Source organism: Urocitellus parryii, chromosome 4 (assembly GCF_045843805.1).
Source record: "Urocitellus parryii isolate mUroPar1 chromosome 4, mUroPar1.hap1, whole genome shotgun sequence".
Classification (NCBI taxonomy): domain Eukaryota; kingdom Metazoa; phylum Chordata; class Mammalia; order Rodentia; family Sciuridae; genus Urocitellus; species Urocitellus parryii.
Window position 1 is genome coordinate 211,316,650 of NC_135534.1, and position 26,684 is coordinate 211,343,333.

A 26,684-nucleotide genomic window follows, 5' to 3' on the forward strand; every position below is an offset into this window, starting at 1 on the left:
GCAGATGGCAATGGTCATCTGGCACTAACTTTAGGCCACTAAAGTTAAATAAAGTGTAAAGAAGTGGTAATCTGATGAGGTGGTCACTTCTAGGCCTGTGATCAGTTAGGGGTTTTGCTGATGCCTCTGTGCGTGAACAGCAAGGCCAGATGGCACTGTCTCTGCCTTCTTTTGGGGATTTGCTCTCCCTAGAGAGTTCTCTTGGCTTCGAGTGAAGATGTGCCAGGCATTTTGAAGGAGACGGTTTTCCCTTCTGCTGTGGATCTGGAGGCTTTCATTCCAGCTCAGGAGGACTCAGCACCCACTGTTTGAGAAGTGAGAGGAAGTGAAGTTGGTCAGGACCATGGTATGACAGAAGTGTGGGCACAGAGGGCTGCGTTGAGGTGTGCCGGCTCATGCTTGCCTTGAGAGCAGACGAGTCTTACATCTTGAGTGTCTGAACACGGGCAGTATGTACCCAAGTTTGACCCCTACCATGCTGGCCTTTTGCTTACCACCATGTCTCACATGGTGTGTGCCTGATAAATTTCTTCCAAATATCTACAGTGCTGTTGTTTGATGTTAATTTGGCTCGAATGGATTTTGGGTTTATGGTCACATTCCCTCAGAACTTCTGGTGTTTGGCATTGCTGGTGGCATTCTGAAACTGTCTTGTCCTTCATGAGTAGACCATCTGCTGTTTCTTCTGCAGCCCTTAAGACTCCACATCTGGGACCTTCTCTTGAGGGCCCTGCCAGTCTGAGGAATTGTGTCATCAGCACCAGGAAAACGCATGTATGATTTTCTTTCCATCTCCTTCCATAGATCTCCTTTTAGGTGGAGGTTGGGTCTTTTTTCTATTTGGACAGTGCCCTGCCTGCTTTCTGCTTCTAGCATTGTTCTTTAACCTTTTACATTCTTCTGTTCATTTTATACGTGTGTGTGTGAGTGTGTGTGTGTGTGTGTGTGTGTGTGTGTGTGTGTTTGGTACAGGGGAATAAACTCAAGTGCACTTAACCACTGAGCCACATCCCCAGCCTGTTTTTTTTTTTTTTTATTTTTTTAATTTAAGAGACAGGGTCTCACTGAGTTGCTTAGCGCCTCGTTAAATTGCTGAGGCTGGCTTTCAACTCGCAATCTCCCTGCCTCAGCCTCAGCCTCAGCCTCAGCCTCAGCCTCAGCCTCAGCCTTAGCCTTCTGAGCCACTGGTATTACAGGCATGTGTCACTATGCCCAACTCTGTGTGCTTTATTTTGACATTTTTTTCATACCCAATATTTCTGACTAATCTTTAATTAAAAAATTTCTTATGTCTCAAATTTTGTCTTATCCTTTAGAAGATATCATTGTAATTTTTCCATAGTTTCTGTCATGAATTCTGATTCCTCAGAGGAGCTCTGTTGGGTGGTAGCTCTTGCTCTTGGTGATCTTCTCCAGTGCTGATTTCTCTCCCCAGGGTATGCTTGCCTTGGCTTCTGTGGCCTTGGACCAGCCTGACTGAGTACTGCATGGGTCTGTGGTTGTGGTGGCCATGGGATAGTGTGGAGCTTCACTGCCAACCACACACCTGAAGCTGGGTTCTGTAACCACCAGGTTCTCCCCTCCGTTAGCAGTGTGCTGGTGCCTCCTGATGCCCTGATGCAATACCCACCAGTTGCCCTGGCCCAGGGGCTCCCCATTTCCCATTGGCCTGACTTAGCTCTAGCCTTTCACTGTTCTCTTCTGTACATTGTCAGAACTTGAAAAATTTAAAAAATAGTTTTAGATTCACAGGAAGCAACAAAAATAGTATAGAAATGTGCTATGTACCCTTTGCCCAATTTTCCTCAGTGATAACATCTTACATGTTGGAATGCAGTGTTGTAATTGGGGTACTGACACTGGTGTGATCCATGGGTCTTACTCAATTTCACCATAACTTGGATGTGCATGTGTGTGTGCATGTGTGTGTGCACGTGTGTGTGTGCGCGCGCGCGTGCAGAGGGGCATAGCCATCACAGTCAAGGTCCCCGATCCCTGGCACTCTCTAGATCATTCTCCATTTCTGTAATTCTGTTATTTCAGGTGTTGTTTAATATGTGCAGTGTATAACTTTTTAAAAATTTATTTATTTTTTAGTTGTAGTTGGACACAATATCTTTATTGTATTTATTTGTATGTGGTGCTGTGGATTAAACACAGGGCCTCACATGTGCTAGATGAACGCTGTACCACTGAGCCACAACCCCAGCTCCATACAGTGTATAACTTTTGGGGGGCTCTTTGCACTCAACATAATTTTCCTGAGATTATCCAGGTTGCATCAAGAGCCTGCTCCTCCTTAGGCTGCCCAGCTGTCCGTGGTGTGGATAGCTGCAGACTGGCCACTCACTGTTGAAGGACTTGGACATGTCCAGTTTGGTGTTCTTAAAGCTGCCCTGAGCATTTATGTACATGTTTTTGTTTGCATATACATTTTCATGTTTCTCAGTTCAGTATCCAGGAGTAGAATTGCTGTGTTGCTTCTTGATTGGATATTCATTTTGGTTTTCTCTCTTTAAAGTGTCAGGAATTGAACCCAAGGCCTTGCATATGCTAGGCAAGTGCTCTGCCACTGAGCTACACCCCAGTCCCTTGGATGTTTAGTTTTATAAAGAACTTATAAGCCATCCCTGTTCCCTAGTGGCTGCAGTTTGTACCCCTACCTCATGGGACTCATCCTGTTTCTTACATCCTCACCAACATTTGGTGTTGCGTGGCTACTGTTTTGGTTACCTGATGGGGTATGGTGGCATATTGTCCTTGTTTTACTCAAACATCCTCATGCCTGTAATGTGGGACATCTACTCAGTGCTCACTTGCCAGCTCTTGTCATTGCTGTTGAAATGTCTCTTGCACCATTTGTACTGCCCCCCCCCCCCATTTTTTTAGTATTGTTTGGTTAGCTTTGAGGTTTTTTCCTGAGTATGGATCCTTCTCTGAGGTGTCGTTTTTGTGGGTTAGTTTCCCCATCTGAAGCTTATCTTCTTCCTCTCGAAGGATCTTTCTCAGAGCAAAAGCATTTCATTTAGATGAAGTCCAATTTATTAGTTTGCTTTCCTGGACTGCGCTTCTGATGTCAAGCATCATGATGTCATTCTGATGTCTAAGAACTCTTTGCCTAGTCTAGATCTTGAGGATTTCTCTCCTAATTGAACTATGCACATACCAGGAGGCATTACTGTGGCATGCTTTTAGCTTTCTCCTCTGGCTTTGTGCTTCCACACTCCACTCCTTCCACACATGCCTACCATTGGGCTCTAGGTGTGGGGTGGGAAGTGGCCCCATCCATTCTGCCACTGTACTAGGGGAAGTTCTTATTAATGGTGCAAATTAGTGTTGAGTTGGAGTTGCAATGAAATATCCAGCTGTGAGAATTCACTGGCTGGGGCAGAAACTTGAACAGTAACAGGCCAGGAGGGGAAAGCCTGTGGCAGAGTTGGAGCAGAGAGTACAGGGTGTGCTGGGCTCTGCAAGGACATAGCCCATGTGCCCTGCCTCCTGGTGCAGCAGGTCATTTCTTCTCTCATGGTTCTGCCTTGTGAGACTGCAACTGCGAGCAGAATCTGATTCCCCACCAGGCTCAGGAATTCTCAATTTTCTTTGTTAGATTTTTGAAAATTACTTCTGAAATGAAAGAATAGGTTTTTATACCAAAGTGAGAATTAGCCTCATGTGGCTGTCTCCTCTTGAGGTCTTATTTTATGTGTAAGTTAGGATCTTACTGTGCTCCGAGTGCTGAGTGGATGTGTTTTATAGCTGAGTGCTGCACAGGCTGCGTGGCAGTGTGTAGGTGACAGCAAGAGCTAGGTTCTGAGCCCTAGTGGTTACTGCCTGGTGCATCTGAGAAGGGCTCAGACAATACTGCCGTGGGTTAAATGGTGGAGGCTGCAGAAGGAACTGCCAAGTTTGAGCTGTGATTTGGAGGAGGGAAGGGAGAGTTAATCCCTGGGAAAAGGAAGGGTATAGGTGCCATCTGCTGTGGAGCAGGTGCTATCACTGGCAGTGCAGCACTCGAGATGGTGAACTGGGTTGGTCTCCACCAGGGGAAGCAACAGGAAGCTGTATAGAGCTGTGGTTCTTACAACCTGGGTCCAGCGTAAGTTTCTGTCTGGGTGGACTTTCTTTTTTGTCACAGGATACCACACATGGGGTGGTTTATAAAGGGCAGAGGATTGTTCAGCTCTTGGTCTAGAGGCTGGGAAGTGTGAGAGCATGGTGCCAGCATCTGGTAAGGACTTCTTGCTGAATCATAACATAGTGAGGCAGAGCAAGCCTGCCAACTCAGGTCTCTTCCTCTACCACAGGGGCCCTCGCCTGACCTCATCCCATCCTAATAACCTTCTGGAGACCCCACCTCCAGTTACCAGTAACGTGAATTTGGGGATTCAATTTCCAACATGGGGCCTTTGGGGGACACATTCAGGCCATAGCAGGTTCCTAGCTAGATAGGCAGTGAGATCAAGTAATGTGACTTGTGTGTTCTGGACATTAGGTGAGGTATCAGGCAGCTTTCTTGTGGGCTGAGGAAAGAAGTGCTCTCTTTGAGAAGCTTTCTAGGTGCCTTGCCAACAGCAGGGCGTGTGAGAGAGGCTAAGAGTACGAGATAGCAGCACATGTGAAACAGAAAGCAAAGTGCACTTGAGATGTGGTGAGAGAGGGTTTGAGGTAGAGCTGCAGAGCCTGGGTGAGAGGGCAGAGAACACACAGCACCCCTGCCCTGCTTAGCACTCATCTTTCACTGGTGAGATGTACACTTTGCTGTTCCATCTGGAACTCCCCTCTTTGCCTACCTACCTGACTGCCTGCCTGCCTGCCTGCCAGCCACACTTGTGACCTCATGAAGCATGTCCTTACTTAAACCCATGAGTGTGGAGCACAGCACTCATCAAGTGCCTCGAATTACAGTAATTTCTGACTTGAGCCACTTCTCCCTGGTCTCATTGCCAGGAGATGGGGATGCTTTGTCTTTTATGGGAGAGGTGAAAACACACATCTCTGAGTGAGCAACCTGGTGGCACTAAGCTTGCTCACACTTCCAAGCATCCTTCACCACCATCCACTCTTTACAGTGTGTCCCAAACAATGCATAGTCCCCCCTCCCCTCCCCAGCCACCAACACCCCCCATTCTACTTTCTGTGATTTCAGCTACTCCGGGTAAGGGACGTCAGGGGAGTGGAGTCACCAGAGTAAGTACTCGAGCTCTGGTGCCTGATGGCCTCAGTTCACGCTGCAGAGCACCCTTCCTTTGTGAAGCTGAGCAGTGTTCCACCCTGTGGACGGGCCACACTCTGCTTCTCCCTTCACCCACCAAAGGGCGCCGGTGCTCTGGCTGCTTCCACTGTTTGGCTCTGGTGATAATGCTGTGACACACTGAAGACCCTGTCTTCAGTTCCTCCGGGTATATCCAGAGTGGAACTGCTGGATCATGTGGTGATTCTACATTTAGTTTTCCCTCAGCGGCTGTGTGGCTTTTCACTCCCAGCAACAGTGCACACGCTCTCCAACACACGCTCTTCTGGTGTCTTGCCTGGATGGGAGCCGTCCTGGTGGGTGGAGGTGGCATCTCATGGTAGTCTTGGTTTTCATTTCCCTCATGAGTAGTCACGTTGAGCATCTCTTTCTGCCTATTGGCCGTCTGCACATCTCCTTGAAGAGACGTCTGCTCAAGTCCCTTGCCCATTTTTGAGTCAGGTTTTCTGCTCTTTTGTTGCCAGGGCTTCTTTTTACCATCTGGAGAGTAGTCCTTGTCACACATAAGGTTCCAGATGTTTCATCCTGTTCCGTGGAATGGCCTTTTACTGTTAGGAGTAAGGAATCAAATCAGTACATAGGCAGTTGCCTTTTGACACGTGGAACTTTTTAAATTCGTACAAAGTGCAACTTGTCTAGTTCTTATGCTGCCAGTGCTTTTGGCGTCACATCCAAGAAGTCACTGTGAGATCCCACGCTTTGAAGTTGTCCCTGTTGTTTCCTTCTCAGTGAACTCAGAAGGAAGTTTCAGGTCTCGCCTTCAGGCCCTGCTGTCCTGGGATAGTCTTTACATGCGGGTGAGACAGGGCCCGCCTTCATGCTTCTGCGTGTGGATTTCCAGTTTTCTCAGGATTATGTATCAGAGGAAGCCTGTCTGTTCTACTTATTATTTATGGAAACTACTGTGTGCACAATAAGATTTTGTCAGCTTGAGGTGTTTTGAGGTCAACCTCTCAAGGTTGTCTGTGAATATATGGAAACAGATGGAGGTTCACTGGAGTCTAGGCTGTGTGGAATAAAGGCAGGCTATTGATCCATCATGAGGTGGTTATGGTGTCAGCATAGCTGCCTACAGGCTGCTGGTGCTTTGGAAGGCTAAGGCTAAAGACAGATTCAAGTGTAACTAGCTGTTGTGGAATCCATGCTGTTTGGAGATCTTGCAGGTCTAATTGTGGCAGCTGTGGAGGCACTCCTAGAGAGGTTTCAGTGCTTCCATTTTGGGTGTTTTTAGCTTAGTCATACTGATTGCCTAAATCAGGGGCTGGCAGACTTTTTCTACAAATAGCAGATAAGATGATATTTGAGGTTCTACAGCCACACAGTCACTGCAGATGCTTCTTTTTCCCCTCTCCCTCTGCCCCTCCTTCCTCGTGATCCTCCTTACCATTAGACCTGGAAATACTGTTCTTAGCTTGGGTGGTGGCTGGTAGCCTGACCTTCGTCATCCAGCAGATGCCTAGGCATACATGTCCTAGCTCCAGGTGCTTCTTTGATGATGTCCAAGTTGCATGGATTTGTAGATTTTCTGTTTCCCCATAGTGGCTCATCTCTCACTTGAGGGGAATTACTGGGGAAAAGAGCTGTAATTTTTGGGTGCATGTTATTTCAGCAATCATCTTTTGGCTTGTTGTCATAGTTATTAATTGTCTTTGTTTTGAAGCATGCAGCCAGCAAGGATCCCAGGGATGTTCGAGAAGCTAGAGACCATAAGGAACCAAAAGAGGAGATCAACAGAAACGTTTCTGACTGTGGACGACAGCAGCTTTTACCCCCCTTCCCATCCCTTCACCCGTCACTACCTCAGAGCCAGTGCTACATGGCCACCACAAAGTCACAGACAGGTAAAAGGGTCCACCAGCTGTGTTTCTTTCTGAATGTATGTCTTGAGCTTCTGCCTTCCAGGTGCAGTGTGGCTGGTGTCAATGAGCACTGGCCTGCGCAGTGGAGAGGCAGTGCCTGCTTTAAAGCCTTTCTTGCTGCCACCTGCCTTGCCTCTGATCTGATGTGAATATTGTATTAAAACTGACTTGGTCTGGGTGGAGGACTCTGGGGTTGAGAGCACTCCTGGTCCTGTGTTGGATGCTGTTGGAAGCACTAAGTGTGGCCAAGGTATGGAGAGTTGTCTTTTGCTCTGGCTGTGTCACCAGCCAAGTCACTCGCCCCTGGGTACTTCTCCTCAGCCCCCTGGTGCTCATGCCTCTCCTTGTTGGTTGAGTGGATGGACACTTGATTATTGTTGGGGTTCTTTTGTAGGAGTTGGCAGCATGTGGCCTCATAGGGAGCTGCCACTGCATGTGTGTGGAGTGCCCTCCCTGAGGAGATAAAAGGCTCCCTGTGGCACAGGCCAGCTATGAGTTTGAATTTGAAAAGGGCCTGCCAGCCAGCCTTCCTGAAAGTTGAACCAGGTTGGCCTGGTGCTGAGAGTATTGGCCTGAGGGCTTTACCTGGGGAATTTCACCTGGCCACAGGTTATGACTCTTTTTTAAGTTGTAAATGAACACAATACCTTTGTTTTATTTATTTATTTATTTATTCATTCATTCATTTATTTGTTTGTTTTATGTGGTGCTGAGGATTGAATACAGTGTCTCACGTGTGATAGGCAAGAGCTCTACCATTGAGCCACAACCCCAGCACCAGAATATGACTTTTTTTTGTTTTAAACATTTACTTTTTAGTTATAGGTAGGCACAATATCTTTATTTTATTTTATGTGGTGTCGAGGATCAAACTCAGTACCTCATACATGCTAGGCGAGTGCTCTACCTCTGAGCCCCAACCCTAGCACCAGGATATGACTTTTAAAATTCGAATTAAAATAATTTTAGACTACCACAAAGGTCACATAAATTGTTCAAACAATTCCCACGTGCCCTTCACTCCCTTTACCAAAAGACACAATTTTTCTCCTCTTCCTAGTACGTAATCATTTTGTTCAACATGAACTGTGCTACAAATACAGACTTTTGCCTTTTTACCTCTAAATAGTTAAGTGTTTTTCCTAAAAATAATGCATTGTGTCTCTAGAAATAAGGATGTTTTCTAGCTTCTTACAGTGCAGTGATCAACACCAGGGCTATGACAGTCACCTAATCGTAGCACATTGCTAACTTTACTGATTTCTTAGTAATGTCCCTTATAGCCAAAGAAAAACACATCTGATCCTGGATCCCACAGTCACTTGTCTCTGTTGTTTCTTGTTAGTTTCCTATTAGTTTGAAGCATTCCTGGTCATTTTTGACTGTGGCATCTTGAGAATACAGGCCAGGCTCTCCATAGAACCTCTCTTAGGTTGCTTTTCACTGTGCCTCAGGACCAGGTATAGGTCTTGGGACACCACAGGTGACTGACCTATATCATTAGGAATTGTGTTTTGGTGGCCTTTTGACTTATTAGGGCATGGCAGGGTCTTGCATGTTGCTCCATTATAAAGGTTGTCCCTAGCATGTATCTTCAGGAAGAGTCTGAGGTTCTGCAGGTGTCCTGTTCCTTATCACAGCCCACCAGGAAGTGCTGCAGGGCAGGGTCCACATGGTGGTTTTCTGTCTCCATCACTGCCTTTCAGTTGCATTTATACTGAAAGGAAGATTCACTTCCCTCCTATTTATTTTCTTTATTAAGTTATTTTTTTTAATATGTATTTTTTTTTAGTTGTAGATGGACCCAATACCTTTATTTATTTATTTTTATTTGGTGTTGAGGATCGAACCTAGCGCCTCGCATGTGCTAGGCAAATGTCTATTGCTGAGCCACAATCCCAGCCGCTTATTAAGTTATTTTTGTAGTTGTAGATGGACAGGATGCCTTTATTTGTTTCTTTTTATGTGGTGCTAAGGATTGAACCCAATGCCTCACACATGCTAGGCAGGTGCTCTGCGGCTGAGCAACAGCCCTAGTCCCCTACCTGCTACCCATCTATTTTTAACTTTTGACTCGTGTGTCAGATTTCTGTTGTTATAACAAATAACTGAGATTTTATCAACTTGTAAAGAGAAAAGTTTCAAAGGTTTGGTCTGTGATTGGTTGGCCCCATTGCTTTTAGCTTGGGGTAGCATACTGTCAGAGCATGTGGTGGAACGGAACCAGTCACCTCATCTCAGGAAGTGAGGAGGGACTGGTCCCTTGCTCCCCTTTGTGGACACACTTGCTGCACTGATGCTCCCAGCAGATCCCACCTCGTAAAGGCCCTACCACCTCTTGGTAGCACCACTCTGGGTTCTAAGCCTTTAACACATGAATCTTGGAGGATGTTTAGGATCCAAACTGTAGCACCTCATAAACTCTCATTTGGATCTTTGGGCTGTAGTATATTACTGTCCTTGTTTTTCTGCTCCAATCATCTCAGGTTGTGTCAGCGGGGTCCTTTAGCTGGATTCCGGATCCTCGGATGTGGCCCATCACTCTCTGAAAACCTTCTGGCTGGTAGGGATGGCTCAGGTGCATCTGGTCCTCTTCTTCCCAGGCTGGAACTGGCAGCCTCCATAGGGAGGATCTTCCTGTGGGGACGTGGCAGTTAGAAAGCAGAATCAGTCGTGGCCCCTATTGCCTAGCTTCATGGCTCTGTGCCTTCAGTGCTGCTTGTTTCGGGCAGCTTACCTGGTATTCACAAAGCTCTGTAGCATCTGCTTCTCTCATGTGATTGTGGACTGGCAAGGAATGTCACAGCCGTCAGTATTGCTGTTCACATGCTAATGCTTTTTTTTTCTTTAATTTAAGCTTATTATTTCATCATCTTTCTAAAGTGAGAAAGTGAAATGCCCAATGTGTTCATCAGTTCTCTAGTTTATCTTCCATATCTTTCCATGTAGCTTTGGTTAATTAGCAAATTAGTTTTGGGCTAAGCATGTGAAATCACCTCCAACTGTAGGTACAGTATGTTCTGACAGTTGGTTGACTTCTCTGCTTCCCAGGTAATAGGTGTGCCCCCAGCCCCAGCTACCTTCTGTGTTGCCTCAAGGCTTACCTCATCTCCCCAGGCCAGAAAGAGTTTCCCAGAGAGAAGTGTGCCCTGTTTGGGTCCCGCCTCACTTCAGCTACTAACACACCTCTAGCATTGCTGAGAGCAGGAGGCCTGCCTGGAGGGCAGCACCACAGTCTTCTGGCAAGTGTCATTGTCCCTACCAGGTGTCCTGGATGGAAGGGACGTGGAGGCCACTGTTGATATAGTGGGAACAGGTGTAGGCCTTTTGCAGCAGTGTCTATGTATGCCAGGAACAGCACAATTCAGCACTGTTCCGCCTTCAGACCTCGCCGTTCTCAGTGTTGCCTCCTGTGGGCATGTGTAGAGCCAGCATTGGAGTGTCTCGGTCAGCCTTAAAATTTTACGGTACCTCTTCACTAGTCTTGGCATTGCTGTGGTGGTGGTCAGAGGAGGCTGTGTTCTTTTCCCTCTTGCTAAATAGTGAGCTCACCACAAACAAGGTGGATGTGCACTTTATGGTTGGAGTCATGGCCAAGCTCTGTAGGCAGCTGTGCCTGGCTTGGGTGGCTGAGGCTCCACAGGACTTGTACCTCACCCCTCCATTCTTCATTGTCAGACATGGATGACCCAGTGCTCATCATAGTGTTAAGTCACCTTCAGCGAACCACAGCCTTGGTGGGGACCACACTGCCCAGCTCTTGGACATCCAGAATTTGGCCTTAGGTGGATATTGGTTCTTTTGACAAAAACTGATTAGCACCTTTCTCAGCAGCTCTTTCTGTTTTCTTTTCAACTGCAGAGTTGTATGATTAAATACCTATTTCAGAGGGTTCTGGAATGATGGTGGAGCAGGATAAAGCAGAACCAACTCTCCTCTGGACCACAGCTGTACTGGTACAGTCTGTCTACTGTAGGTGGTTGTGTGTGTGTGTGTTTTTGTCCTGGTGATTGAACCCAGGGGCTCTCAACCACTGAGTCACATTCCAGCCCTTTTGTAAAGTTTTAATTTTAAGACAAGGTCTTGCTAAGTTGCTTAGGGCCTTGCTAAAGTTGCTGAGGCTGGCCTTGAACTTGAAACCCTCCTGCCTCAGCCTCCCAAGTTGCTGGGATTACAGGCGTGAACCACCACCATTCCTGGCTGCTGTAGCTGTTTTGAAACTCAAGTTTGTGGAAGGTTTGCAGGTTAAGTCTGTGATGGCACTTCATGGCAGGAGTGCGGGGTGGAATAGTAACCAAAGTTGAAGTCAGTTTTATCTTGTAGCAAAGCCCTGGTCCGTGTGTTGCTGGAGCAGCCTACACTCAGCCTGTGGGAGCCTGAGTGGGCAAAAAGGATACTGTCCCCCGGAAAGCAGCAACCTGTGTTCTGACACAGGATCAGACCAAGAGGCTATGCCCATGTGGTCACACTTCCTTCCATCTTCACAACCATCTTTCCCAAGTTTTTTTTCTCTCTCTCTCTCTTTTTTTTTTTTGCCTTTTGGGATCTGAATATTAAAGATTAGGATATTCAAAAGAAACAGTATATGGGGAAATTGTAAAGACAGTGTGTGCCCAGGGAAAGGTGCTCACTTAGAAAAGAAGTGACAAAACCTTAAATTTACCCCATAGTTCTTGGCACAGAGGTAGCCCACAACTATCAAAAAACCCCAAAACAGTCAATAGCAGCAAGAAAGAACAGCCAACTTTGAGAAAGGGAGAGAACCTGCCTTCCAGAGTTGCCACCACTATATTATATGTCTGTTTCCAACTGATGTGCAATACATGCAGAAAAACAGAGGGCATTGTGGCCCACTCAAAGGAAACAACAACAACAACAACAACAACAGAAACCTTTCCTGAGAAAACATGATGATACATCTCCCGGATAAAGTTGGAAGCGGCTTTCCTACACATGGTCAAAAGAACTGGAGGGAGATAATGTAGAAACACGATGGAAATATTAATGAGGTGAAAACCTTTATAAAGAGGAACCAGATATTAATTTCGTTTCTGAAAAGTACAGTAACTGAAATGAAAAATACCATACAAGGATTCAAAGGAAGATCTGAGCAGGCAGAAGAAAGAGCAAACTTGAATATAAGATAATGAAAATTATAAAGTCTTTGAATCAGGAAGAAAAAAAGACTAAAGAAGACTGAATAGAGCCTCAGGGTTATGTGGGACACTATTAGCTGGGCAGTGTGCACTTTGTGGGTGCTCCACAAGTAGAAGACATGGTAGGAAACTTTTGCAGAACTTCTGCAGATGAAAGATGTGAATATGGCATCCAAAGAGATCAGCGAACCTCAGGGTAAGATGAACTCAAGTCCCACACTGATACCCTAATCCAGCTGTTGAAAGAAAGGGTTTTGAGAGCAGCAGGAGGAATGTGACTCTTCACATACAAGGTCCTTGGTGGCGCCCATAGATTTCTCATCAGAATCTTTGGATGCCAGAGGCCGCAGGCCGATGTATTCCAAGTGCAGAAAGAAAAAACAGAACTGTCAGCCAAGAAACCTATGTCTTTCAAGAGGCGGGAAAGATTAAGATAGGCCCAGATAAACCCAAGATGAGAGAGTTTACCACAGTAGACTGCCCTGTAAGAAATGTTCTGCAGGTTGAAATGAAAGGATCTTACACAGTAAATTAATTGTATAGTATAGATCTCAATAAAGTAAACATACGAGCAATTATAAAAGCAAGTGTTATTATAAAAATGGCTTGTAATTCCATTTTGTGCTTTCTGTAAGACTTAATAGATCGGTGCATTATAAAAAAGCAGTTACTAGGGGCTGAGGCTGTAGCTCAGTGATAAAGCACTTGCTTCGCATGTGTGAAGCACTGAGTTCGATCCTCGGCACCACATAAAAATAAAGATATATGTACAATTTAAAAATATACATAAAAATATTAAACATAAAAGCGGATACTAGCCTTATTATAATTTTCACTTGTAATTCTCCACTTTTTCTATGTAGTTTAAGAGACTAATGCATTTAAAAGAATTAGTTTTTGTTTTGGTATGCACAGTGTATAAGGATGTACTTTTGTGAAAACCATCAAAAGGGGCAGGACTAAGAACTGTATACAAGCGGAGTTTTCATTGTTTTATTGTAGTGAAGCTGGTATAAATTCAAAGTAGAGTGTAAAAATTCTAGAATGTCAAATGTAATCCCCACAGTAATGACAAATAAAATAGTCATAGATACATAAAAGAGAAAATATAGATTTAAACATTTCAGTTTTAAAAAGTCAACTAAAGGCAAATGAAGACACTAAGTGCATCCTTAGCAGTAGCTACTTTAATTGTAAACAGATTAAGCACACTAATCGTAAGACAGATTGGCAGAATGCATAAAATCAAATGATCCTATTATATGTTCTCTACAGGAAAAACACTTTAGATACAAAGACACAAATATATCAAAAGTGAAAGGATGGGGAAAAAATGTTCTATGCAAACAAGAATCAAAAGACAATAAATGTGGATATACTAATACCAGATGAAAATGAGTTTTAAATCAAAAGCTTTCAAGAAACAAGGAAGGATGCCATCTGTTAGTAAAAGCTTTAAGACAGCAAGAGTATAATAATTATAGCTAGGGACCATGGCTATACCTGTACTTCCAGTGAATTGGGAGACTGAGGTAGGAGGATTTCAAGTTCCAGGCCAACCGGGGCAACTTAGCAAGATTGAAGAGTAAAAAGTATAGTAAATAAAAACATTTGAGTACCTAATGATAAATCTTCCAAATATATGAAGCAAGAATTGACAGAATTGGAGAGGGAAATAGACACTTTTACAGTGGTAGTTGTAGATTTCAGTACTTACTATGAGTAATGGATCGTGCAGCCACACAGAACGTGGCACCATGTAACTCACTAGATCTGCAGACATACATGTAGCCCTCTTCCCACAGCAACAGGATGTACAGGCCTCACTAGTGCCCATGGAATTTCTTCTAGGACGGACCATGCTTAGGCCGCAGATTAAGTCTCATTAGATTTAAGAAAATAGAGATTGAAAGCTTATTATTAATCCACTGCAATCAAGACAATGTGGTATTGGAATACAGGCAGATGTGGATCAGTGGAGTAGAATAGAGAGCTCAGAAATAAACCCACCACATCATTAATTTTTGGCAAGGTTGTCAAGACCATTTCATGGGGGAAAGGACAGCTTCCCAAGGAACAGTCTTGAGAAAACTGGAAATCCACACGCAGAAGCATGAAGGCGGGCCCTGTCTCACCCGCATGTAAAGACTATCCCAGGACAGCAGGGCCTGAAGGCGAGACCTGAAACTTCCTTCTGAGTTCACTGAGAAGGAAACAACAGGGACAACTTCAAAGCGTGGGATCTCACAGTGACTTCTTGGATGTGACGCCAAAAGCACTGGCAGCATAAGAACTAGACAAGTTGCACTTTGTACGAATTTAAAAAGTTCCACGTGTCAAAAGGCAACTGCCTATGTACTGATTTGATTCCTTACTCCTAACAGTAAAAGGCCATTCCACGGAACAGGATGAAACATCTGGAACCTTATGTGTGACAAGGACTACTCTCCAGATGGTAAAAAGAAGCCCTGGCAACAAAAGAGCAGAAAACCTGACTCAAAAATGGGCAAGGGACTTGAGCAGACGTCTCTTCAAGGAGATGTGCAGACGGCCAATAGGCAGAAAGAGATGCTCAACGTGACTACTCATGAGGGAAATGAAAACCAAGACTACCATGAGATGCCACCTCCACCCACCAGGACGGCTCCCATCCAGGCAAGACACCAGAAGAGCGTGTGTTGGAGAGCGTGTGCACTGTTGCTGGGAGTGAAAAGCCACACAGCCGCTGAGGGAAAACTAAATGTAGAATCACCACATGATCCAGCAGTTCCACTCTGGATATACCCGGAGGAACTGAAGACAGGGTCTTCAGTGTGTCACAGCATTATCACCAGAGCCAAACAGTGGAAGCAGCCAGAGCACCGGCGCCCTTTGGTGGGTGAAGGGAGAAGCAGAGTGTGGCCCGTCCACAGGGTGGAACACTGCTCAGCTTCACAAAGGAAGGGTGCTCTGCAGCGTGAACTGAGGCCATCAGGCACCAGAGCTCGAGTACTTACTCTGGTGACTCCACTCCCCTGACGTCCCTTACCCGGAGTAGCTGAAATCACAGAAAGTAGAATGGGGGGTGTTGGTGGCTGGGGAGGGGAGGGGGGAATATGCATTGTTTGGGACACACTGTAAAGAGTGGATGGTGGTGAAGGATGCTTGGAAGTGTGAGCAAGCTTAGTGCCACCAGGTTGCTCACTTAGAGCTGGTGAGGTAGCCAATGTTATGACACACCACAAAAGTAGAAGTGGGTGGGAGAACTTATATCATTCAGCTTGAATCTCCACCCTAAACAGAAATTAGGGATTATTTTTCAGCCAGCGCTCCCACTGCACCATGTAGTCCTTCACCTCTGAGCACTCCCAGAGAGGAGTGAATGTGGGGTGCTGGACTCTCTGGAGGCAGGTAGAGCCCAGAATGGCCTGGACTCACCATGGGAGCTCATGGACAAGTAGGAAGGAGGAGGGTGGCTCTGCCTGGTAGGGCATGGGCTGTGAGTCCTTCCCCCAGGATGATGGGCAGTTCGGCTCTTCTCCTGAGACTTAAAGGAAAAAGTCAATTTCAGGCTGCAGAAGCAGCTGTAGAGGTTTTGGGGGAGCCTCTTCTCTGTGTGTTTGCTCTTTCCCGTCAAGCCTGTCTTCTTCCTGAAGCATGCTGGCTGTACCCCAGCAGCCCAGCCTCGTGGTGCAGCAGCTGGGCAGCCTCCCCATCCCTCCCCACTTCATGGGTGTTTCCTTGCTTACCTGTGTGTGGATGTACCTCCCAGAGCATCCTGAAAAGTCATCAGTTCTGTGAGTTCTTTCCCTGGGCTCTTGATCTGATGCTCCTCGTGCTCTGGTCCTGTCTAAGGCAGTCTGGACTTCAGATCTCTTCCCAAGGGTCCCTTGAGTCCCTACAGATCCTAAATGCTAACCTTCCCTGAGCTTCTTTCTTGGCCCTGACCTTTCTGGATCTTTGGGCCTGGACCCCCAAGCTGGACACTCTGAAGTCCCTGCTGTACCAAGGTTGCCCCCTTGTTGTACTTCAGTTTCCTCTTTGGGAATGTTGACGTGCTCAGTAGATCCTTCATTTCCAGAGGTTCTTTGCAGACATTTCTGTGCTGCTCTGGGGCAGTGAGTTCTGTTCTTCCCACCATGTGTTTCACCTGCCATTTGAGGAAGGCCCTCAGATGTCCTCATACGCTCCTTCTAGCCGACTTTGATTCCCAGGCATCTTTTTCTCCCCTTTCCTCACGCTGAAGTCATCTTGGGAGTCGGCAAACTCTTCCTAGGGACAGGTGGTTTGGACTTTTGAGGCAGTAAGTTCTCCGTCCTGGCATTCACTGTTGTAGCTCGTCAGCTGTCACAGACTATGAAGTGCCAGCCTGACTGAAACAGTGACAGCCTGGTCTGTTACGATGGGCTACTGTAGTCCATTAAGAAAAAACCCTAGTGAGGAAGTATATAGAGTTGGCTCTTGGTATTCATGAGGGATTGGTTCCAGGAACCTTGCCTCCCCGGTGGGAACCAGAGTCCATGATGTTCAAGGCCCTGGGATAAGGTGACACAGTTTTTGTGTGTGACCTCTGCACATTCTTTCATACAGTGTGTCATCTGTAGGTGAATTTTAGTGCCTGATGCAATGAGAATGCTGTCTGTATTTGTTTGGCTGTCTCTTAGTGCATTGTGACAAGAGAAAAGTTCTACATCTTCAGTATAACCAAATTTTTACATGTACACACACAGACACATATATTGCAGAGAATCTTGCATGAAATGCTTTGACCTGGAGCTGTATTTAGAAGGGTTTCTGGGGTCCCTGAGCCCTCACTCCATTTCCTTAGCTGTTACCTCTTGCTTGAAAACCACTGCCCAGGCCCCAGAGTTGTCTATAGGTGGTGACGTTGCTCTAGGGCCCTTCTTTCCCTCTTGTTCTGGGGTTGTTGGGGGTGGGTCCCAGTGAGGTCCAGAGCTTTAGGGATGATACCTGCTTCTCACTGTGGGAAAGGTCTTAGCATTCTAGGAAGACTGGCCTGGCCTGGCCCAGTGATGGTTGTGAGATTGAGGCTCTTCTCAGTCCTGTGCTCTTCCTGCTGCACACACTGTTCCTGATGGGCATTTGATGGAGGGGCAGGACCTAGGGTTAGACTGTAGGAGTGTCTCAGGATCCTGCTTCTAGTGGCTAGTGGTTTCCTTCCTGCAAGGTAGGATGGCAGTGTCTGCTCAGGGTTTCATTCTGAAGGAAACCTGATCTGGAAAGTGCTTTGCCTTTCTCTGCAATTTATAACAAGTAGGGATAAGTCATCCTGTGTCAGTCCATAAGAAGTGTGCCTGGTGCCATGGGATTTGCTGCTGACTGTGGTAATCAGATTTTATAAACTGTCTCCTACCTCTAAAAACATTTGAATGGTATTTCTTTTCCTCTTTTGTCCCTTTTTGACTTTTTTTTTTTTTTTAGCTTGCTTGCCTTTTGTTTTAGCAGCTGCAGTATCTCGGAAGAAAAAACGAAGGATGGGAACCTACAGCCTGGTTCCTAAGAAAAAGACCAAAGTCTTAAAGCAGAGGACGGTGATTGAGATGTTTAAGAGTCTAACTCATTCCACTGTGGGCTCCAAGGTAAGAGGGATGTGTGTGCTGTGTACCGTAAGTGCTTGAATTTGCACCCCTGTGCAGGGCTTCCTTGGCCAAGGAGCATCCTATGAGGTTGTCAGTAATTTGCATGACCTTCCCTTGATCCCTCTGCTGTAGGGCATGGCCTCTATGCCTAGGTGGGTTGTTGAAGACCCACCTTCCTCTCTCTTCTCACCCTGACTCCCACCAGCCAGGCTTCAGGCACTGGGCATCACTGTTGTATCCCTGGCCCAGCAGGTCTTTCCGCTCCCATGATCTAAGTCACACAGTAGGTGGGCACCACTTTTGGGTCCTTGGCCCAGCAGGTTCTTCGTCTCCCATCACCTGAGGTGCATAATGGGTGGATACCACTCCTGCGTCCCTGGCCCAGTTGGTTGGTTCTTCATTTCCTGTCACCTGAGGTACACCATGAGTGGGCACCACTGCCATGTCCATCCTGGCCCAGCAGGCCCTCCATCTCCCATGATTACTGAGGCTCATGTGGGAGCTGGCAGGCCTGTTGGTGACTGCTGCGGTTGTCCTTGAGCACTGTACATCTGTGTGTTCCAGGGTGAAAAGGCCTTGGGCGACAGCAACCTTCATGTGAATGGAGAGAGCTTGGAGATGGACTCAGAAGAGGATGACTCTGACGAGCTTGAGGAGGATGAGGACCATGGAGCTGAGCAGGCTGCTGCATTTCCCCCAGAGGATAGCAGGACTTCTAAAGAGAACATGTCCGAAACTGACCGGGCCCCAAAGGTAGGACCATGTTTGGGTGGTGTTGCAGATGAAAGGAATCCCAGAGCTGGCCATAGGTTCCAAGAGTCAGCACTTGGGGTGCTCTGGGCCCGCATGAAATGTCCTGCATACTTTTTATTCATAAAAACTTTTTTTTTCCTATTTACTTTTTTTTTTTTGTACCAGAGATTGAACTCAGGGGCACTCAACCACTGAGCCACATCCCAGCCCTATTTTGTATTTTATTTAGAGACAGGGTCTCAAGTGAGTTGCTTAGTTCATTGCTGTTGGTGAGGCTGGCTTTGAACTCTCAATCCTGGCTCCTATATACTTTTGGCTTTGAGTTTTATATTTATTTCCTTGGAATTATTCATTTATTTTCATCTTAGCATCATTGACATAAAGCCTCACGAGCTTCTTCTTAAGTTCCAGGTTGGCAAGAATGACAATATCGATAATCCAGCTGGAAGCTGGGTGTAGTGGTGCATGCCTGTAATTCCAGCACCTCAGGAGGCTGAAGCAGGAGAATCACAAGTTCTAGGCGAGCCTGGGCAACTCAGCAAGATCCTATCTCAAAATAAAAAATAAAGGCTGAGAACGTAGCTTAGTGGCAGAACACCCCTGGATTCAGTCTCCAGTACTGGTGTTGGGGGCGGGTAAGATAGAAAAAGAATATAATAATCTGAAGCATTAATCAGTGACCTTCTGTGTGCCCTCAATGTCTGCTTATAATCATTTTTAGGGGGCAGGGTGGACAGTGTCTCACTAAGTTTCCTGACACTGACCCCAAATTTGTGATGCTCCTGTCTCTGCCTCCCAAGTTGCTGAAATTATGTCTGTGTACCACCATGCTCAGCAGCTGATTTTGACTGATGCCTTTTCGAGGCTGGCCTCATTCTATCCTATACACTCTCCATGCTGGGGCTATCATGCTCGTGCAGGTTGAAGCCTCTGCCCTCCTTGCAGAGTGTGTGTCCAAGGCTCCCTGAGCGGCCTGTGGAATGGTACATAGTTCTGCTCCTCAAGGATGTGAGGCATGCTTTCTTTATAGACCATTTATTCCAAGTCCTTTGAGGATGAGCACTGGACAGTCTTGTCTCAGCCATATTGCTCCCCTTGGTAGGCATGGCACCATTCATGAGTGCTTCTGCGGGTGATCTGTGGGTATTCCTGGGAGCAGTCTGGAATGCTTCTGGGAACTATCTGCAGGTATTCCTAGGAACCTTCTGTGGGTGCTCCAGGGAACTGTCTGGGTGCTCCAGAAAACCATCTGGGGTTGCTGCTGATGCCAGCTTGGCAAGTTCTTAGAGAGAATTTGTGAGCAAGCTTTGAGGTTTAGGCATAAATTTTATGTTCTTTCAGTTCTGAGAGGGATAAGTTAGAAGTGACATGCTTACTAGGAGCAGCATTGGGAGGCTGAGAATCAGACTGCCTAAACATTAGTGGTGTATTGTTCAAATATGTCAGACTTCTTTGCAGAATCTTTAGCAGAGGTTCTCCATCTTCATTTAAGATGAAGCCTCTGTCTGGTGAATTATCCCAGGCCAGCATTAGGCACAACATTTGCAGGTGATACAGTTCAGTGACTTATTTTAGAGGTATCATTTTGTTGCTTAGCTATGTACTCCTTCAATACCAAGCACTTTCATCTGTCAGAATTTGGGGCATGTCTTTTCTTCTTTTATTAATTAATTTACTTAGGTTTCAGGAATTGAACCCAGGGGTGCTTAACCACTGAGCCACATCCCCAGCTCTTTTTCTTTCTTTCTTTCTTTCTTTCTTTCTTTCTTTCTTTCTTTCTTTCTTTCTTTCTTTCTTTCTTTCTTTCTTTCTTTCTTTCTTTCTTTCTTTCTTTTTTTTTTTTTTTTTTTAGAGATAGGGTCTCACTGAGTTGCTTAGGTCCTTGCTAAGTTTCTGAGGCTGGCTTTGAACTTGTGATCCTCCTGCCTCAGCCTCTGAAGCTGCTGGGATTACAGACATGCACCACCGCACCTGGTGTCCTTTCTTATTTTTACATCAATTTTAGACTCATTTTTATGAATTATTATTATTCCTTTTTTACAGGTTTTAGGGCAAATTTAAAATGTTACTTCCGGCTCTCAATTATTCAAAGGTAAATTTGGTGGAAAATGTTAATATTAGAGATGTAAAGGGATTTAAAAAATTATTTATTGTAAAATACTTGTTACATTTTTTTTCCCCTATAGTGAAGTATAAGGAAGGAAAAAATAGTATCATAATCCCATTGTGCGGTAGCTCTGGTGTGCTGTGTGATCCTGATCTTGACCCTGGCCAGCACTTACTCCCCTCTGCAAAGGGGTTGTGTGTAATGCACACTCCCAATTCTGTGCAGAGAAGTGTTTTCACTCCTGCCTCACACTCCATGCTGTGGATTTGACTGTGTTTCTCCCGCGCCCCCTTTTGGTATCAGGGATTGAACCCAGCCTTCACTATGGATTTGATCATTTTCCTGTTTTAGGCAACACTTTGTTGAATGTACTTTGGAGTAATATATACTTCTAGCTGAGAGGCATGGTTTTTCTCATCTTCCCCAGCTAATCTGCGTCATTGGAATGCTAATGTTACACTGTTGAGAGTGAGCAGCTTCTCACACATTTGGTGGCTGTTGGCTTGTTGTTTTAGAAAACACCTGCTAGGTATGCTTTGCCCACCTTTCTGCTGGGGTGCTCATCTCTTAGAGGTGCAGTCCTAGGAGCCTAAGCAAGTTTGGAGTGGTTTGTTTCCTTGGTGTCTTGTCAGTTGTCTGAGCTCACAGATACTAGTCCGTTTCTTTAGGACTTTCAGGTTCTGTGTTCTAACTATGATAAACTGATCTTTTTCACTATTGGTTTTAAAAAATTGTCATAAGCTATCATCTAATACTTTGATTTCATTCATTCTATACAAATATTTGATTCAGAATTTTATTGTGATAAAATGTGGGGTAGATACACTCAATGCAGGTGAAGTTTATGGTATATAAATTATATCTCTCTTTTTTTTTTTTTGTAAATTATATCTCAATAGAGCTTTTAGAATAAGACACAAGATTAGGGACCCAGGGCTTCCCTCAGAATAGCTGGGCCAGAGTTTTCACTCCATTTATTGCTTGACATTTCCTTCTCCTGCTGATTTAAAATGCCAGCTGAATTCTACACCAGATGGCATGTGAGTTTGAGTATTTCTGGATTCCATCTTTGGTTGAGGTATTTGTCTTCCAGAGGATCTAGATACTGAGTAACCCTGAGTAACTTAGGTATTGAAATGAAATTAAAAATTAAATAACTTTGAAGCTTGAACAAAAAAAACCAAGAAGAAAATATGGTCATTGGAAAGCAAGATGGCAGGAGTAAATCTCCACAGACATAATCGGTAGAAGTTTTATTGTGTAAACCCTTCTAGAGGACAAAGGCAGAATGAAGCTCTTTAGCTTGTTCTGAAGCTGAGCTGTAGGCTACCTTTGCACAGGACTCAAAGTATAGGCTTGCTGAATGAACCCTGAGTCAGATGCAGTTGTGTGCTGAAATGGCAATGACCACAGAAGGCCAGGCTTCTCTCCCGGGATATCTGTTAGCAGCAGTGACTGAGTTTGCAGGTCAGATATGTATGCGTTTGAAAAGTATTTTAAGCCAGGTGCCAGCTAATCTGTAGGCTGAGGCAGGAAGATTGCTTGAGCCTGGGCAACATGGCAAGGCTTTGTCTCAGAATGGATAATAGCTGATAGGTTAGTAGCATTTTATTGAGTTCAGCTTTCTATTCTTTGAATTTGGGAGATTACTCTGCACCTGCACATAGGACAGCTGTACCGCTGTCATTACTGAAGTGTGACATACCTGTGCGACCTCACCTAGGTCAAAACCTTGGCTCTCACCACCACTTCCACAGCCTCCCTGACCCTCCATAAGGGATCCCTGTCTATGTGCTCCCACTGTAGGATTGGATTTTTTGGTTTTGTTCTTTATAAATAAAATCATATAGTATGCGTGCTTACATTTTAAAAATATGACTTATTTTATTCAATATTATTGTGTTTTGGGTTTTTATGTTGTTTGTTAATTTTTGTCATCATACAACAGTGGTCTTCCAGTTGGACTGTGGGGTCTCTGAGGCTCTGTAAGGAGATCTACAGGATCAAAACTGTTACCTCAGAATTGCTGAGATGTCTGTTCCTCCGTCTCCTTCAGGGGAGTGGCCATGTTGCTGTCTTTGCTTGGGCAGCTAATTACCTGTGTCCTTGTGGTTTGAACATTGTCAGCCTAAATTTCTACTACAGTAAAGGTTAGTAGATGTAACCCATGTTAATAAAAGCTCTCCATAGTTCTCAGTCATTTTTTCAGAGTATGGGGTCCCAAGGCCATAGTTTTTGGGTTGTTTCTAGGGAGGGCTATTCCATATGGCAGTGCCAGTAGCATCCCTGTGCATGGGTGACCCCTGGTATACACTGGGAGTGGAGTCTGTGCTTCGTTACACCCATGACTCTGCGTGCAGGTTTCCCTGTAGGGTGGCTGCACCAGTTGGCAGTGCTGCCAACTGTCTCTGAGTGGTGAGTGTAAAGCGCTAATGCAGTATAGTTTTAATTTCACTTTCCTGATTCCCAAGAAGGTTGAGTCCTTTTTTGTATGTCAACTTGCAGTTTGGATGCCTTTTTGAAATGCCTGTTCAAGTCTCAGCCATTCATCTACTGGGTCATTTGTCCTTTGAAAAAGTCATTTTGTTAGGAGTTCTTTGACCTGGCAGTGAGCCTTCGTATGTATAGTGGCTTGCATTTTCCCTGAAAAGTTGGTGACCTTGTCTCTTCCCTTGGATTGGACACTATTCACAAGGACTGACAGTTGGGTGCGGCCACCATTCTGGGTGCTGGTTGGGGAGAGCTGAACCTTTGCCTCTTAGGCCGAACTCATGACTGGGTCATACCCCCACAGTCGTGTGTTCCTGGGTAGAGGGCTGGCAGGAGCTGACTGGCGGCTGGGCAAGGGCTAATCCTGACCAACGAATTAAAATAAAATTCATAGTTAAAAAAAAAAAAAACTGACTTAACATGTCAGAACACTACAAAAAAGGTTATATTTAGTGGTGAAAAGTCAAAGCATTTCTGTTATCAGTTGTAAAATGAAGGTGGGATAGCTGCTTTCATCTCTTGATGTGGGCACAACAGCACCAGCTGTTCTGGCTGATGCTGTAGGGAAGAGCCAGAAAGAAACATCAGTATTTTAAAGGACAAGAGAAAAGAGTTTCTGGGAATGTGATCATCTTTCTGAAAGTCCGGGAAGATCAGCTGAAAACTACCATAGCTGCTGAGCTGAACTTATGTGAGCAGGATGTAAACACCTGTTTCCTTGTGTGGCTGTCACAAGCACTTAGAGAATGAGACGTCAGCTTTATCAGCAAAATTGGCAAATGCCTAGAGGTACTTTTAAACTTTTCTAAGTAAAACAGTACACACATCCAAATAGTAGTGAGCAGAGACCAGCTGTGGGTCAGTCTTGTCTGTCAGTGCTTGGCAGATATGTCAGTGTGGATCTTTAAGGACCAAGACCGGGGGAGGCAAATCACAATATCAACACCTAAAATATGAGCTGTGATTGCTTCTCTCAGCTTCGTGGTGCCATGTTCTCAGCTGCTTTCCTCTGCAACACACTTCTGCCATGATGTTCTGCCTCATGCCAGGCCCCGGGGAATGCAGTCAGCCATCTGTAGACTGAGACCTCTAAAACTGTGAGCCCCCAAATAACTTTTTATCCTCTAATTGAGTCTTTTGGTCACAGCAGCGAAGAAACTGACTAAAACAAATTGGTACTGAGAAGGTAGGTTGTTTCTGATCATGTGGTTTAGAAGCTTTTTGGACTTCACAGAATTTGGGAGGAATTTTGAAAGGTTTAGGAATGCACGATGAGAAAAATTTTGGTATGAAAAATGTTGATAACATACTTTATAAAAAGTAAATTTTACAATAAGAAAACCAGGTCCAAGTCTGAAAATGGGCTGAGGATGGAGCATGCAAGATGCAGTAGAAGAAATAGAAAAGTACTAAGAAGTTACAGAAGACTCAGGTCCTGTTGTGTGTGGGGAAGTGAGATCTAAGCATCCGTGAGAGTCTGTTGAAAGATTGGTGGTTCCTCTTTGCGCATTGTTGGTGGAAGATCATAGTTGGGGAGGTGACCCAGAGGTTCTACATCTCTCCCATCTGTGTGTTTGTCCTGGAAGACATTGCTGATTTAGAGGGTAGGGTACAGTGAAATCACCAGGCCACAGAGCATGCAGTCAGTATGCAGGAGGCCATAGCCACCTTGGGAAGTGGGTGGGCAAGAGCTGGATGTATGCCCACATGTTTTAGTGCCTTTGCAACAGACATGTACTGATACATGGCCAGTGTCACTCAGCTCAGCAGGAAAACAAGGTATCTCTGTTCTGATGTGAAGCTGCAGGCCATGTGTGGCAGCACACTTGTTGGAAGGAGTGAGGTAGCATGGTAGTTGTGGCTCCGGGGATTGGACTAGGATATTGTCAGTGTAGACCTGATTGTGTATTATATTGTGGCCTCTTGAGAATGCTTTCACTTTTTAAGTTTTGCACCTCCCACCTAATATTTTGTTTTAGTTGTAGATGGACACAGTACCTTTATTTTATTTTTATGTGGTGCTGAGGATCGAACCCAGAGCTCCTTATGTGCTAGGAGAGCACTCTACCTCTGAGCCACAACCCCAGCTCTTATCTTCCTTTTTATGGATACCTGCTGTGTTTTGAATTCCGAGTACACAGAGAGTGTCGCCTTCCCACCATGATATGGAGACACTGCCAAGGAGCAGGAGTGGAAACTCAGGCTGGATACCCCTTGGCCAAAGCCAGAGAGGCAGCCCACTTGGACAGTGGACAGACGATGGGATCTTTCCTGCGTGTGCCTCCAGCATGCACTGCTGATGTATTTTTAAAAGTCTGTTTCCAATTCATTTGTCTGCCATTAAAGAAACTAATTGGTTTTTGTTTTTGGTTTTTTTCAAACCCCCCCGCCCGGCTCTTTGGCTGCTCAGATGGATGGCGAGTCAGAGGAGGAGCAGGAGTCGGCTGATACTGGGGAGGACGAGGACGGCGGAGACGAGTCTGACCTGGTAATCCAGCACATGGCCTGGCCTCTGTGCAGTGGAGGAGGTGCAAGAAGCGCTGTAGTTGCCCTGTTGTTTGCTGAGAGTCGGCCTGTTCTGGTACTGGGGCTTGGCACAGGCAGGCAGAGGTCTTGCTCTTGGGAGAATAGGTGAAGAGACCCACACAGTCATAATGTAGTGCCAGGCAGAGCCCAAGGGCCGTGCGGCCTTTTATGGTATAGCAATAGGCCAGGCCTGGTGTAGGCTTGTCCTGCTTGTGCAGAGTTAGTGCTGATCTCCAGGCTGAGGGGAGGGTGTGCGAGTCCACGTGCTGGTTGTCCCATGCAAGTGGTATGGCACAAGGTGTGGGATCCTGCTACAGTGGCTGCTGTGAGGGTGAAGGTAGCATTTGATATGAGGTGTTTTGACAGAGCATGGATAGGACTCTGGTGGGTTAGTTGCAACACAGTGAGGGACAGGAGGGAACAGGGCTCTATTCTGCCCACAGTGAGGTCTCTTGTGCCCAGCAGATAGCCAAGTGACAGAAGCAGGCCCTGAGGGTTCAGGGAGTGGAGAAGCGTAGAAATGGGGAAATGTGCTGAGGCCCTAGGACAGAGCCTCAGGAAACCCTGTGTGTGAGCACTGTGCACAGGAGGCAACAGCCCATGAGATCCTGAAGGAGGGCTCTGCTGTGGGAGAAAGCCTGGGGGTTTGGGGCACATGACCTATGAACAGCTCTGAAGAGGGAAGCCTGCTGCCCAGTGAAGGAAATAAAACACACAGACTGTTAGGTGTGGCATGAACATGTGTTTTTTGGTTGATGGGTGGAAGGAGCAGGATCAGGGTAGTGGCAGAGTGTAGTATTTACAGTTCTTTTGGAAACTTTGCTATGCTGGATTTCAGGGTGGAGCAAGGGCTGTTAAAAGGGAGGGACACTGGACAAGCACGGGTGTGTGCAGTAAAGATGGTCCCCAGCATAGTCTCCAGACCCTGGGGCTCCTGCACATGGCTGTGGCAGGACATGTGTC

At 45.7% G+C, this 26,684-nt stretch overlaps 1 protein-coding gene across 8 annotated transcripts in view; it reads left to right on the forward strand.

Moving 5' to 3' along the window:
* The window catches only part of Ehmt1 (euchromatic histone lysine methyltransferase 1), a 155,433-nt gene that overhangs the window by 62,408 nt on the left and 66,341 nt on the right, over nt 1–26,684 (forward strand). For 6 of the 8 annotated variants that reach the window (XM_026415212.2, XM_026415210.2, XM_026415207.2 and 3 more), the window contains 4 exons: nt 6,912–7,092; nt 17,688–17,845; nt 18,410–18,598; nt 25,606–25,683. In XM_026415212.2, coding sequence (XP_026270997.2) covers nt 6,912–7,092; nt 17,688–17,845; nt 18,410–18,598; nt 25,606–25,683 — 606 coding nt within the window. The remainder of the gene's footprint in view (nt 1–6,911; nt 7,093–17,687; nt 17,846–18,409; nt 18,599–25,605; nt 25,684–26,684) is intronic. The other 2 variants (XM_026415208.2, XM_026415209.2) reach the window with 2 other exon arrangements.